Source organism: Moschus berezovskii, chromosome 11, assembly GCF_049115385.1.
Source record: "Moschus berezovskii isolate FMDL1 chromosome 11, NW_MosBer_1.0, whole genome shotgun sequence".
Lineage (NCBI taxonomy): Eukaryota > Metazoa > Chordata > Mammalia > Artiodactyla > Moschidae > Moschus > Moschus berezovskii.
Window position 1 is genome coordinate 60961752 of NC_142470.1, and position 12507 is coordinate 60974258.

The 12507-nt window shown below is 43.5% G+C and overlaps 1 protein-coding gene across 1 annotated transcript in view; it reads right to left on the bottom strand.

Moving 5' to 3' along the window:
* Positions 1-2420: 2420 nt before the first annotated feature.
* Positions 2421-12507, bottom strand: part of NT5DC4 (5'-nucleotidase domain containing 4) — an 82363-nt gene continuing 72276 nt past the window's right edge. Inside the window, 2 exon segments of the mRNA XM_088841787.1 lie at positions 2421-2515; positions 4160-4282. Coding sequence (XP_088697913.1) covers positions 2441-2515; positions 4160-4282 — 198 coding nt within the window. The 3' untranslated portion in view covers positions 2421-2440.

The window sequence follows — 12507 nt, forward strand, 5'->3', positions numbered from 1 at the left end:
CCTTCAAGAAGCATCACAAACCACTCCCAACAAGAGCAGGGTCAGTGCCACATGGAGACTATAATTCCCAGGCCGATTTACATATGAGATAGTGTCAAAACTATCTCTGACTCTAAGATAAGACGGGTGAGACACAGGAGCAGACTCTGAGTTCTTGGCCAGAAGGAAACAGCAGTCAGGGAAACTGGAATTATGCTTTTGCAGTTTCTACTTCTTTTTTTTATTATTATTTTTATTAGCATGTAGACTTACAATGTTGTGTTAGTTTCAAATTTATTGAATAGTGAGTCAGTTATACATATACATGGCAATCCACTCCAGTATTCTTGCCTGGAAAATTCCATGGACAGAGGAGCCTGGCAGGCTGCAGTCCATGGGGTCACAAAGAGTTGGACACGACTGAGCACGCATGCATGCATGCACTCATTTTTTAGATTCTTTTCCATTTTTATTTTGGTTTTTGGCCACACCGTGCGGCATGCAGAACCTTAGTTTCCTGACCTGTGATCAAACCCCTGCCCCCTGCATGGGAAGCACAGATTCTTAACAACTGGACTGCCAGGGAAGTCCCCATTTTTAAGATTCTTTTCCCATATAGGCCACTACAGAGTATTGAATAGAGTTCCCTGTGCTATACAGTAGGTCCTTATTTGTTTTTGCAGTTTCTTTACACCCAAACAATTATGAGACCCAGAGTACCTTTGTTTTGTCTTTTTATGTTTAGTCTTTTAACAGCTTTATTGAGATGCAACTGACCAGTTTAAAAAAATGCACACACTGAAAGAGTGCAGTCTGATCATTTTGACAAAGTCATACGCCAGTGAAACTATCCCCACAATCAAGATAATGAACATTTCCATTAACCCCCAAAGTTTCTTCATGCCTCTATGTACCCCCCACCCCCAACCAGCCCCCAACACCAGACAACTACTAATGCTTGCTGCTGCTGCTGCTACTGCTGCTAAGTCACTTCAGTCGTGTCCAACTCTGTGCGACCCCATAGACAGAAGCCCACCAGGCTCCCCCGTCCCTGGGATTCTCCAGGCAAGAACATTGGAGTGGGTTGCCATTTCCTTCTCCAATGTGTGAAAGTGAAAAGTGAAAGTGAAGTCACTCAGTTGTGTCCGACCCTCAGCGACCCCACGGACTGCAGCCCACCAGGCTCCTCCATCCATGGGATTTTCCAGGCAAGAGTACTGGAGTGGCTTGCCATTGCCTTCTCTGTACTGATGCTTACTGCCCCATAAGTCAGTTTGCATTTTCTAGAACCCTCTATAAATTAAATCGTACAGCATGTACTCTTCCACGTTTGGCTTCTTTCAGCCTAACTATTCTGAGATTCATCCAGATTGATGTGTATGTCATCAGTTTATCCCTTTTGGTGGCTGAACAGTTTTCCACTGTGTGTGGATGTACCGTAGTTTGTTTATCCATTCATTTATTGATGACACTGGGTTGTTGCCATTTTTAAAATATTTATCTTTATTTACTTATTTGCTTGCTTCACGTTTTATTTGTGGCACGAGGGATTTTTAGTTGCAGCATGTCAAATCTTAGTTGCAGGATGTGGGATCTAATTCCCCAATCACGTACTGAACCGGGCCCCCAGCACTGGGAGTGTGGAGTCTTAGCCACTGGACCACCAGGGAAGTCCCTGCCATTTTCAAATAATGACAAAGTTGCTATAAATACTCTTGTATGTGCTTTTGTATAAACATATGTTTTCATTTCCCTTAGATAAATAAAAACCTAAGTGGGAGGTCTGAGTCATATGGTAAATAAATGTTTAAATGAATAAACGGTCACCTTGTTTCCCAAAGTGGCTGTATCATTTTTCGTTCTCACCAGTACAGTATGAAAGTCCTATTCCTCTACATATTCATCAACACTTGGTATGGTCAGTTTTTTTCATTGCAGGCATTCTTGTAGGTGTGATGTGAGGTCTAAAGAGACTAGAGTTACACCAGTATCTTCTTTGGCACCAAGAACAATGCCAGGCCTAGAGGAAATACTTGTTACTTGATTGATCAATTTTCTTCCAGTAAATGGAATCAGTTGCTAACTGGTAGTCCTATGGGTTAAACTGTGCCTACCAAAGGCACAGACACAGAGACAAAGATGCACAGAAGACAGAACAGCTAGTAAAATATTAGTTAAGTAGCCATGGGCAACTCACTCAACTTCCCAGGGGCTCAGTTTTCTTATCTGTAAAATGGGAAACTTTAGGATAATTGATTTGCATAAGTTTATGGTTGGTCAAAATTTTATCAGTGAATAAAGTTTTCCTCTATCATATTACAGAAATTTCATTTCTATGAGAGATGCAAATTTCCAGATATTTTAAGGACTGCATCAGATGCAAAAGCAGAGAATCTGAATATTTTTGAGTATTTATTATTTTACCAGGAAACTCACCTTTTGTTTGATTTCCACAACTACCTTATAAGGAGAGGTACCCCATTTCAGATGCTAGAAAACACCAGTCTGTCAGACTCCAAAGCCCAGGTTCTCCTTCCTGCAGCGAGAAGTGAAGGAACTAGCTCTCCACAGATGCATTAATCACTCAGGACCCTTGCCTATGTGAAATCTGTCCCCCAAAGCTGAATAGAGTTGTAGTTTCACAATAATCTCCTCAATCATTCTCAACCCAGTCCTTAACACAAATAGTTCAGCCAGGCCTAGAGACAAAGTTGCTGAGGATTTAAAAAAAGAAGAATGTGTTACAAATGAATTTATATGCAACACAGAAATAGAACCCCAGACATAGAAAATAAACTGATGGTTACCCAAAGGGAATGGTGGAAAGAGAAATAAATCAGAAGTTTGGGATTAACATATACACACTACCATACATAAAATAGGGGCTTTTCTGGTAGTTCAGCTGGTAAAGAATCCACCTGCAATGCAGAAGACACTGGTTCAATTCCTGGGTCATGAAGATTCCCTGGAGAAGGGGTAGGCTACCCATTCCAGTATTCTTGGGCTTCCCTGGTGGCTCAGACAGTAAAGAACCTGCCTGCAATATGGGAGACCTGGGTTCGATCCCTGGGTTGGGAAGATCCCTTGGAAGAGGGCAGGGCAACCCTTTCCAATATTCTTGCTTGGAGAATTCCCATGTAGAGGAGCCTGGCATGCTGCAATCCATGGGGTGGCAAAGAGTCAGACACAACTGAGCAACTAAGCACAGCATAACATATATAAAATAAGGACCTACTGTAAAGCACAGGGAACTATACTCAATATTTTTTTTGTCTTGGGAGAAGGCAATGGCACCCCACTCCAGTACTCTTGCCTGGAAAATCCCATGGATGGAGGAGCCTGGTAGGCTGCAGTCCTTGGGATCGCTGAGGGTCAGACACGACTGAGCGACTTCACTTTCACTTTTCCCTTTCATGCACTGGAGAAGGAAATGGCAACCCACTCCAGTGTTCTTGCCTGGAGAATCCCAGGGACGGGGGAGCCTGGTGGGCTGCCGTCTGTGGGGTCGCACAGAGTTGGACACGACTGAAGTGACTTAGCAGCAGCATAGCCCATTAACAATATTGTGATAACTTCAGGTGAACAGTGAAGAGACTCAACCATACATACACATGAATCCATTCTCCCCCAGACTCTTCTCCCATCCAGGCTGCCGGATAACATTGAGCAGAGTTCCCTGTACTATACAGTAGGTCCTTGTTGGTGGTTATCCACTTTAAATATAGCAGTGTGTACATGTCCATCCCCAAATCCCTAACTATCCCTTTCCCCACCCCACCCCCTCCCCTCAGCAACCATGAATTCATTCTCTATGTCTGCAAGTCTCTTTCTGTTCTGTAAGTCAGTTCATTTGTATCGTTTCTTTTAGATTCCATATGTAAGGGATGTCATACGATATTTGTCCTTCTCTGTCTGACTGACTTCCCTCAGTACAACAATCTCTAGGTCCATCCATGCTGCTGCAAATGGCTTTATTTCATTGTTTTTACTGGCTGTATATGCAATACTTTTAATAACCTATAAGGGAAAAGAATCTGAAAAATGATGGATGCATAACTGAACAACTTTGCTGTACTCTTGAAACTAACACAAAATTATAGATTAATGATACTTCAGTAAATATAAAAAGTCAAAAAATTTTAAATTGTAATTAAAATAAAAGAAGAAGAATGTGGTTCACCTCAGCTCCATTGGACAGAGCAGAGCATGAGCAGCAGAAAGTCCAGCCCATACTGTCCTTCACACCTACAGAACTCAGGAGTCCACCATATTTCAGGAGGGCCACAGACAAGCTGAGTCTTCCCTGAGGAGAGAAACCAGCTCAGTGAGGGGTCTGAGAGACAAGCTAAGCAAAGAGAACTCAGAGAAAACTCGTCGCAGGGGGCGGGGGGTGGGGGGAATAGGTTCATATGATCAACGTCATCACCTTGATCCTCAAGAGCTCTGCTGTGGTGTCATAACTTGCGTGCATCTTTTCGGATATACCTTGGATCAACAGCTGGGACTCACAGAGGTGCCTTACAGGCTTCAGTTCATTCACCAAAAGCACATTCTACTAGCAGAGCTGTCCAGTTGCAGAGTGGGCTGCTTCACAGTTTGTCGTTGTTTGTTGTTTTAGTTGCTAAGTCCTGTCTGATTCTTTTGCAACCCCATGGACTGTAGCCCTCCAGGCTCCTCTGTCCATAGGATTTCCCAGACAAGAATATTGGAGTGGGTTGCCATTTCCTCCTCCAGGGGATCGTCCCAACCCAGGGATTGAACCTGCATCTCCTGAATTGCAGGCAGATTCTTTACCACTGAGCCACCACGGAAGCATGCTTCACAAAGCTACAAGTACCCCCTTCTCTAAAATCAGCCTAGTCTTTGCAAGAAATGCAGGTGAAGGTACTTACTTCTACCATGAGGAAGAGTTGGACTAGGAAAACAATTCCAAGATTCTAAGTAGAAGGTATGTTCGCTCACATACTAGGAGTTTACTAAGGTCTCTGTTTAATGAAACTCAAGAACTGAGACAGGAAATGCCAAATTAGACATTAAGAGGTTGCATTAAGACAATGCAAGTGGATGGAAATGAAGTAATGAGTTCTAGGGCCTGGCTCAATTATAGTGATGGGGGCTGAGAAGGAAGATTTCCCAGAATATCAAGTAAGGCTAAACATGGGCCCAGGCCAACTGGAGAGGAGTAGTTGGAGGGACTTTTATACAATGATCTGCTCCCAAAAAAACTACCAACATATCCAATGAAAAGAGGCATACCCACCCACTTCAGAAGAGAAAAACCCCAAGAGCTGAAGGCCAGAGGAAGAATTCTTTGTAAAATTTTCATAAGCAATTGGGGAAGACTTTTTTTAAATGTTTTTAAATATTTTTAAATGTTTTTCTTAGTATAACAAAAGTAATATATGTTTGTGGTTGAAATATTTTAAATAAAGAAAAGCACAAAGAAGAAAATTTTAAATATCTGTAATCCAAAATTCAAAATATTTCTGTTTGTGATATACTGGTATATATCCAGCCAGTCTTATTTGTTTTTATAACATGGGATCATAAATACTGCTCAGGAACTGAAATGCAGACCAAAAGGGAAAATACATATTTGCTTCAATGGAATCAATGAGTTTACATTATTATTTTATAAAGAAGTTTTAAAAAGTAATAATAGGGTCTTCCTGGTGGTCCAGTGGCTAAGACTCTGTGCTCCCAATGTAGGGAGCCTGGGTTCGATCACTGGTGAGGGAACTAGACTCCACATACCACAGTTAAGAGTTCACTAGCCCCATCTAAAGACCCTACATGCCACAACCAATACCCAGAATTATGTAAATATCTGCCTTTACTTTCTTCTCATAATTTTATGATTTCTTTTTTTTATGTCTATGCCTTTCATTTATTTGGAATTGAATTTGAATTTGGAGGTTTTCCTGGTGGCTCAGACAGTAAAGAATGTGCCTGCCAATGCAGGAGACCCGGATTCAATCCCTGGGTCAGGAAGATCCCCTGGAGAAAAGAATGGCAATCCACTCCAGCATTCTTGCCTGGAGAATCCCATGGACAGAGGAGCCTTGTGGGCTATGGTCCATGGGGTCACATAGTCTGATATAGTCTGAGAGACTAGCACCTTTTGGCATGGAGAAGGCAACCTTTTCATTTTTTCAATGGATGATTCCTTCCTGAACAGCGTTCATTCATTAACATAAGCACTCCCCCACTGCTTTTAAACACTGGAAGTTTGGCTGTGACGTGGAGTCCACCACCTTTCAGGCCACATTTCAGGCAATTTTAGACTGAGACTCAGAGATCCTGTCTCCTCCCTCACCCTGTGAGACAGAGAACACGTCACTTCCTATTTTTTCACTGTGTTTCTAGGAATTCCTTCTTTCCAAACTCTGCAAGGAAAGGCCACTGGTTCCGTTTTATAGGAATTCCCGGGATCACAGACAAAGCAGAACTAAGTAAAATGGGGAAATATGGGAAATGCTTTCTATGGGTGAAGCCCACCCCATGTGACTCAAACTGTCTAGAGCGTCAATCATCGTTTTCCTCCCCAAACCATTTCCTCCTCAAACCATTTCCTCCTCCAGACTTCTCCAATTCTATTGTCCAGATTGATGTCACCGTAGAGTCCTCCTTCTCTCGCAAACACCCAGGACCTATCAGGTCCATTCCTCCTTCCCCACTTGGGCCACTTTGATCCATTTTCTCCATCTGGTCCCATCACGACTTCCCTCTGCCCATCCTTTGGTCACTTTTCACCTGGAGGAGCAGACTGAGCTTCCAGCCTCACTCACTTCCTGTGCTAATCACTGGCAGAATTTTCCCCAATACAGCATTGCTCTGCTCCAAACACTCCAGGGGTTCCTCCCTGGTCATAAATGAAAGTTCAGATATTATACTTGCCAATGCCAACCACAATTTGGGAACCCCACCCACCTCTTCAATCTTTTCTCCTTCCTCTGACACAAGTTGTCAGTTGATCTCTTCAACATTTCGTTATTTCTCTCCTCTTTTACCTTCAGTCTCATCTGGATTTAAGGATTGTTTATCCAAGTATTGAATAAAGCATCACGGTGCCCAATGTTAATTTCTAAAATTTTAAATTACATTGTACCTTAATGCTCATGTATTTACTTTTCTCAGCGGGTTAGTAAGGCTTCCTAGTTGGCATGGTGGTAAAGAATCCACCTGCCAATGCAGGAGATGCAAATTCCATCCCTGGTGGGGTAGATTCCCTTGAGGAGAAAATGGTAACCCACCCTGGTATTCTTGCCTGAAAAATTCCATGGATAGAGGAGCCTGGCAGGCTATAGTCTACCGGGTCACAAAGAGTCACACATGACTGAGCACAGCACTGCACAGCAGTGGGTCAGTAGCCCTCACAAAGCACAGTTCTCAGGCCCAGCCTAAGACCTTGCTTTCTCCAAGTTCTTCTTTTAAGAGACATCAGTATCTGCAAGGTGCACTGTATTTGGTCCTGGAAATTTTGCATGGAAGATTTTATCAGATTGCTTTCCTCTAAGCCATGAAAAGGCTGGGGGCAGAATAGGGCATGTGGTGACTGAAATGAAAGGGCTGGAACAGGTCAGAACAAGCTAGAAGGAGCAATGAGTAACACCACAGGTGAACCGATGGCTTCAGCTGCACTGTGCCCTGTGGACGGACCAGAGCTGGCAGCTCCTTTGACTCCCAGGGACTCACGCACTCTATGCTTTCCCTACTTCCTTGGCTTCCCATTTACTCTTTCCACCGTTTCCCGGGCACCTGCCCTCCGACCAGCAGCTGCACCTCTCAGAGCCTCTCACCCTTTCTCAAGACTTGCACTGCTGAGGATTCCACATCACCATCTCCAGCCCATCAGCTCTTTCTGAGCTGTAAACACATGCCCCCTACTCCCACTGGCTTCAGTCACAGGCTCCTCCCACTCCACAGCCTCTTCTGCAAGTCCCTTACCATTTATCTTAGAACACAGTGCTGTAGTTATTCCTCACTGCTCCTTCCACAATAGGGATAACTGTTAATAAAATACATCAGCCATCCGAGGGGGTAGTTTTCTTGGAGCCATCTATCTTCCTCACATCCCCCGTCTAATCACCAAGTCTTGTAGGTTCTACCTTCTAATAACCCAAATACACCTTTTCTCTCCACCTCCACTGCCAGGACCCACGTCAGAGCCATCCTCATCTCTTCCTGGGAGGATTCAGTAGCTTTCTCCCTTCATTTGCTTTCTCCAGTTTAAACACAATACAGATCTTTTAAAAATACAAACTTGATTTTACCTGCTCAAAACATCTCAATACTGCCTTCAGTATAAATCCGATGTCCTTAATGTGTTTACAAGGCTGCCAGTCGTGACCTGGCCCTGCCAACCCCTTCACCCTCATGTCAGGCCACTAAAGTCCCCTCCTCTTTTGGCTTTGGCCCTTTTTTTTCAGTTTCTCTAATACACCATTGTCCTTCTAGATTTGGGGCCAGCATGCATGCTGTTCTCATTGCCCAAGATGTGAATCGCTTTCCCTACATCTACCTGCACATTCATCGGGATAAATCCTCCTCTTTCTATTCATTACATTGCTTCCCTTTAAGAATAGATTCAGTTTTCCCCTCCCCCACCCCACATATATCTCTATAGCATCCCACACGACAGCTTTCTTAATAACCACCATAGTTGTGATCACGTGTGCACGATATGGATTCCAGCTAGCAGAAATGATCCTTGAGGTTGTTTTTTGGGGGTGGGACAGGGGGAGGGGAGGGGTTTGGCTGTGCCATGCAGCTTGTAGCATCTCAGTTACCTGACCAGGAATTGAACATACACTGTTGGCAGGGAAAGTTCAGAGTCCTAACCACTGGATCGCTCGGGAATTCCCAGAACCATGTTTCTCTTAATCACTCTCTGGCTTCAAACAGGTTCCCAGATCAAAGATCCCCATCTTCTATGAATGAATGAACTGATAATATTTAATAATTACTCCAGCCTACTATACCCACTCTAGACAAGCTTGCATTCAACTTAGAATTCCTTTGACTGTAACCTGATCTTTACCAGCCACGTTTGACATTCCGTGCAGCAAATCTATGCTTTCCATTCTGTGTCCAGGAGGGAACAGGGCTAGGAAAGAAAGGTCCTAATTCCATGGATAGAAGAGGCAGAATAAATCCCAAAGCAGGAATAGCTTGAGCAAAGATGGGAAAGATGGGAGAATGTGGGACATTTGGGGAGAAGGAAAAGGAAGCTAGTAGTAAACTGATGCTCTGGGGGTGGGAGGAACTTACTGAAGAGCACAAGGAACTCCAAATAGGAAGGAAGTCCAAAGTGGAGGGGATATTTGTGTAAGCAGAGTTGATTCGCTTTCAGTTCAGTTCAGTTCAGTCGCTCAGTCGTGTCCGATTCTTTGCAACCCCATGAATCACAGCACGCCAGGCCTCCCTGTCCATCACCAACTCCCGGAGTTCACTCAAACTCATGTTCATCAAGTCGGTGATGCCATCCAGCCATCTCATTCTCTGTCGTCCCCTTCTCCTCCCGCCCCCAATCCCTCCCAGCATCAGAGTCTTATCCAGTGAGTCAACTCTTCGCACGAGCTGGCCAAAGTATTGGAGTTTCAGCTTTAGCATTAGTCCTTCCAATGAACACCCAGGATTGGTCTCCTTTAGAATGGACTGGTTGGATCTCCTTGAAGTCCAAGGGACTCTCAAGAGTCTTCTCCAACACCACAGTTCAAAAGCATCAATTCTTCGGCGATCAGCTTTCTTCACAGTCCAACTCTCACATCCATACATGACCACTGGAAGAACCATAGCCTTGACTACACAGACCTTGGTTAGCAAAGTAATGTCTCTGCTTTTTAATATGCTATCTAGGTTGGTCATAACTTTCCTTCCAAGGAGTGAGCGTCTTTTAATTTCATGGCTGCAATCAGCATCTGCAGTGATTTTGGAGCCCCCAAAAATAAAGTCTGTCTCTGTTTCCACTGTTTCCCCATCTATTTCCCATGAAGTGATGAGACCAGATGCCATGATCTTAGTTTTCTGAATGTTGAGCTTCAAGCCAACCTTTTCACTCTCCTCTTTCACTTACATCAAGAGGCTTTTGTGTTCCTCTTCACTTTCTGCCATAAGGGTGGTGTCATCTGCATATCTGAGGTTATTGATATTTCTCCCGGCAATCTTGATTCCAGCTTGTGCTTCTTCCAGCCCAGCGTTCCTCATGATGTACTCTGCATATAAGTTAAATAAGCAGGGTGACAATATACAACCTTGACGTACTCCTTTTCCTATTTGGAACCAGCCTGTTGTTCCATGTCCAGTTCTAACTGTTGCTTCCTGACCTGCACACAGGTTTCTCAAGAGGCAGGTCAGGTGGTCTGGGATTCCCATATCTTTCAGAATTTTCCAGTTTGTTGTGATCCACACAGTCAAAGGCTTTGGCATAGTCAATGAAGCAGAAATAGATGTTTTTCTGGAACTCTCTTGCTTTTTCCATGATCCAGCGGATGTTGGCAATTGGATCTCTGATGCCTCTGCCTTTTCTAAAACCAGCTTGAACATCTGGAAGTTCATGGTTCACGTATTGCTGAAGCCTGGCTTGGAGAATTTTGAGCATGACTTTACTAACGTGTGAGATGAGTGCAATTGTGCGGTAGTTTGAGCATTCTTTGACATTGCCTTTCTTCGGGATTGGAATGAAGACTGACCTTTTCCAGTCCTGTGGCCACTGCTGAGTTTTCCAAATTTCCAATATTGAGTGCACACTTTCACAGCATCATCTTTCAGGATTTGAAATAGCTCAACTGAAATTCCATCAGCTCCACTAGCTTTGTTCCTAGTGATGCTTTCTAAGGCCCACTTGACTTCACATTCCAAGATGTCTGGCTCTAGGTCAGTGATCACACCATCGTGATTATCTTGGTCGTGAAGATCTTTTTGTTCAGTTCTTCTGTGTATTCTTGCCACCTCTTCTTAATATCTTCTGCTTCTGTTAGGTCCATACCATTTCTGTCCTTTATTGAGCCCATCTTTTCCTGAAATGTTCCCTTGGTATCTCTAATTTGCTTGAAGAGATCTCTTATCTTTTCTATTCTACTGTTTTCCTCTATTTCTTTGCATTGATCGCTGAGGAAGGCTTTCTTATCTCTCCTTGCTATTCTTTGGAACTCTGCATTCAGATGCTTATATCTTTCCTTTTCTCCTTTGCTTTTTGCTTCTCTTCTTTTCACAGCTATTTGTAAGGCCTCCTCAGACAGCCATTTTGCTTTTTTGCATTTCTTTTCCATGGGGATGGTCTTGGTCCCTGTCTCCTGTACAATGTCACGAACCTCCGTCCATAGTTCATCAGGCATTCTATCTATCAGATCTAGTCCCTTAAATCTATTTCTCACTTCCACTGTATAATCATAAGGGATTTGATTTAGGTCATACCTAAATGGTCTAGTGGTTTTCCCTACTTTCTTCCATTTAAGTCTGAATTTGGCAATAAGGAGTTCATGATCTGAGCCACAGTCAGCTCCTGGTCTTATTTTTGCTAACTGTATAGAGTTTCTCCATCTTTGGCTGCAAAGAATATAATCAATCTGATTTCGGTGTTGACCATCTGGTGATGTCCATGTGTAGAGTCTTCTCTTGTGTTGTTGGAAGAGGGTGTTTGCTATGACCAGTGCATTCTCTTGGCAAAACTCTATTAGCATTTGCCCTGCTTCATTCCATGCTCCAAGGCCGAATTTGCCTGTTACTCCAGGTGTTTCTTGACTTCCTACTTTTGCATTCCAGTCCCCTATAATGAAAAGAACATCTTTTTTGGGTGTTAGTTCTAAAAGGTCTTATAGGTCTTCATAGAACTGTTCAACTTCGGCTTCTTCAGCGTTACTGGTTGGGGCATAGTCTTGGATTACTGTAATATTGAATGGTTTGCCTTGGAAACGAACAGACATCATTCTGTCATTTTTGAGATTGCATCCAAGTACTGCATTTCAGACTCTTTTGTTGACCATGATGGCTACTCCATTTCTTCTAAGGGACTCCTGCCCACAGTAGTAAATATAATGGTCATCTGAGTTAAATTCACCCTTTCAGGTCCATTTTAGTTCGCTGATTCCTAGAATGTCAACCTTCACTCTTGCCATCTCCTGCTTGACCACTTCCAATTTGCCTTGATTAATGGACCTAACACTCCAGGTTCCTTTGCAATATTGCTCTTTACAGCATCGGACCTTGCTTCTATCACCAGTCACATCCACAACTGGGTATTGTTTTTGCTTTGACTTCATTCTTTCTGGAGTTATTTCTCCACTGATCTCCAGTAACATACGGGGCACCTAACAACCTGGGGAATTCCTCATTCGGTATCCTATCACTTTGCCTTTTGATACTGTTCATGGGGTTCTCAAGGCAAGTATACTGAAGTGGTTTGCCATTCCCTTCTCCAGTGGACCACATTCTGTCAGACCTCTCCACCATGACCCGCCCGTCTTGGGTGGCCCCACACTGCATGGCTTAGTTTCATTGAGTTAGACAAGGCTGTGGCCTAAAAAAATT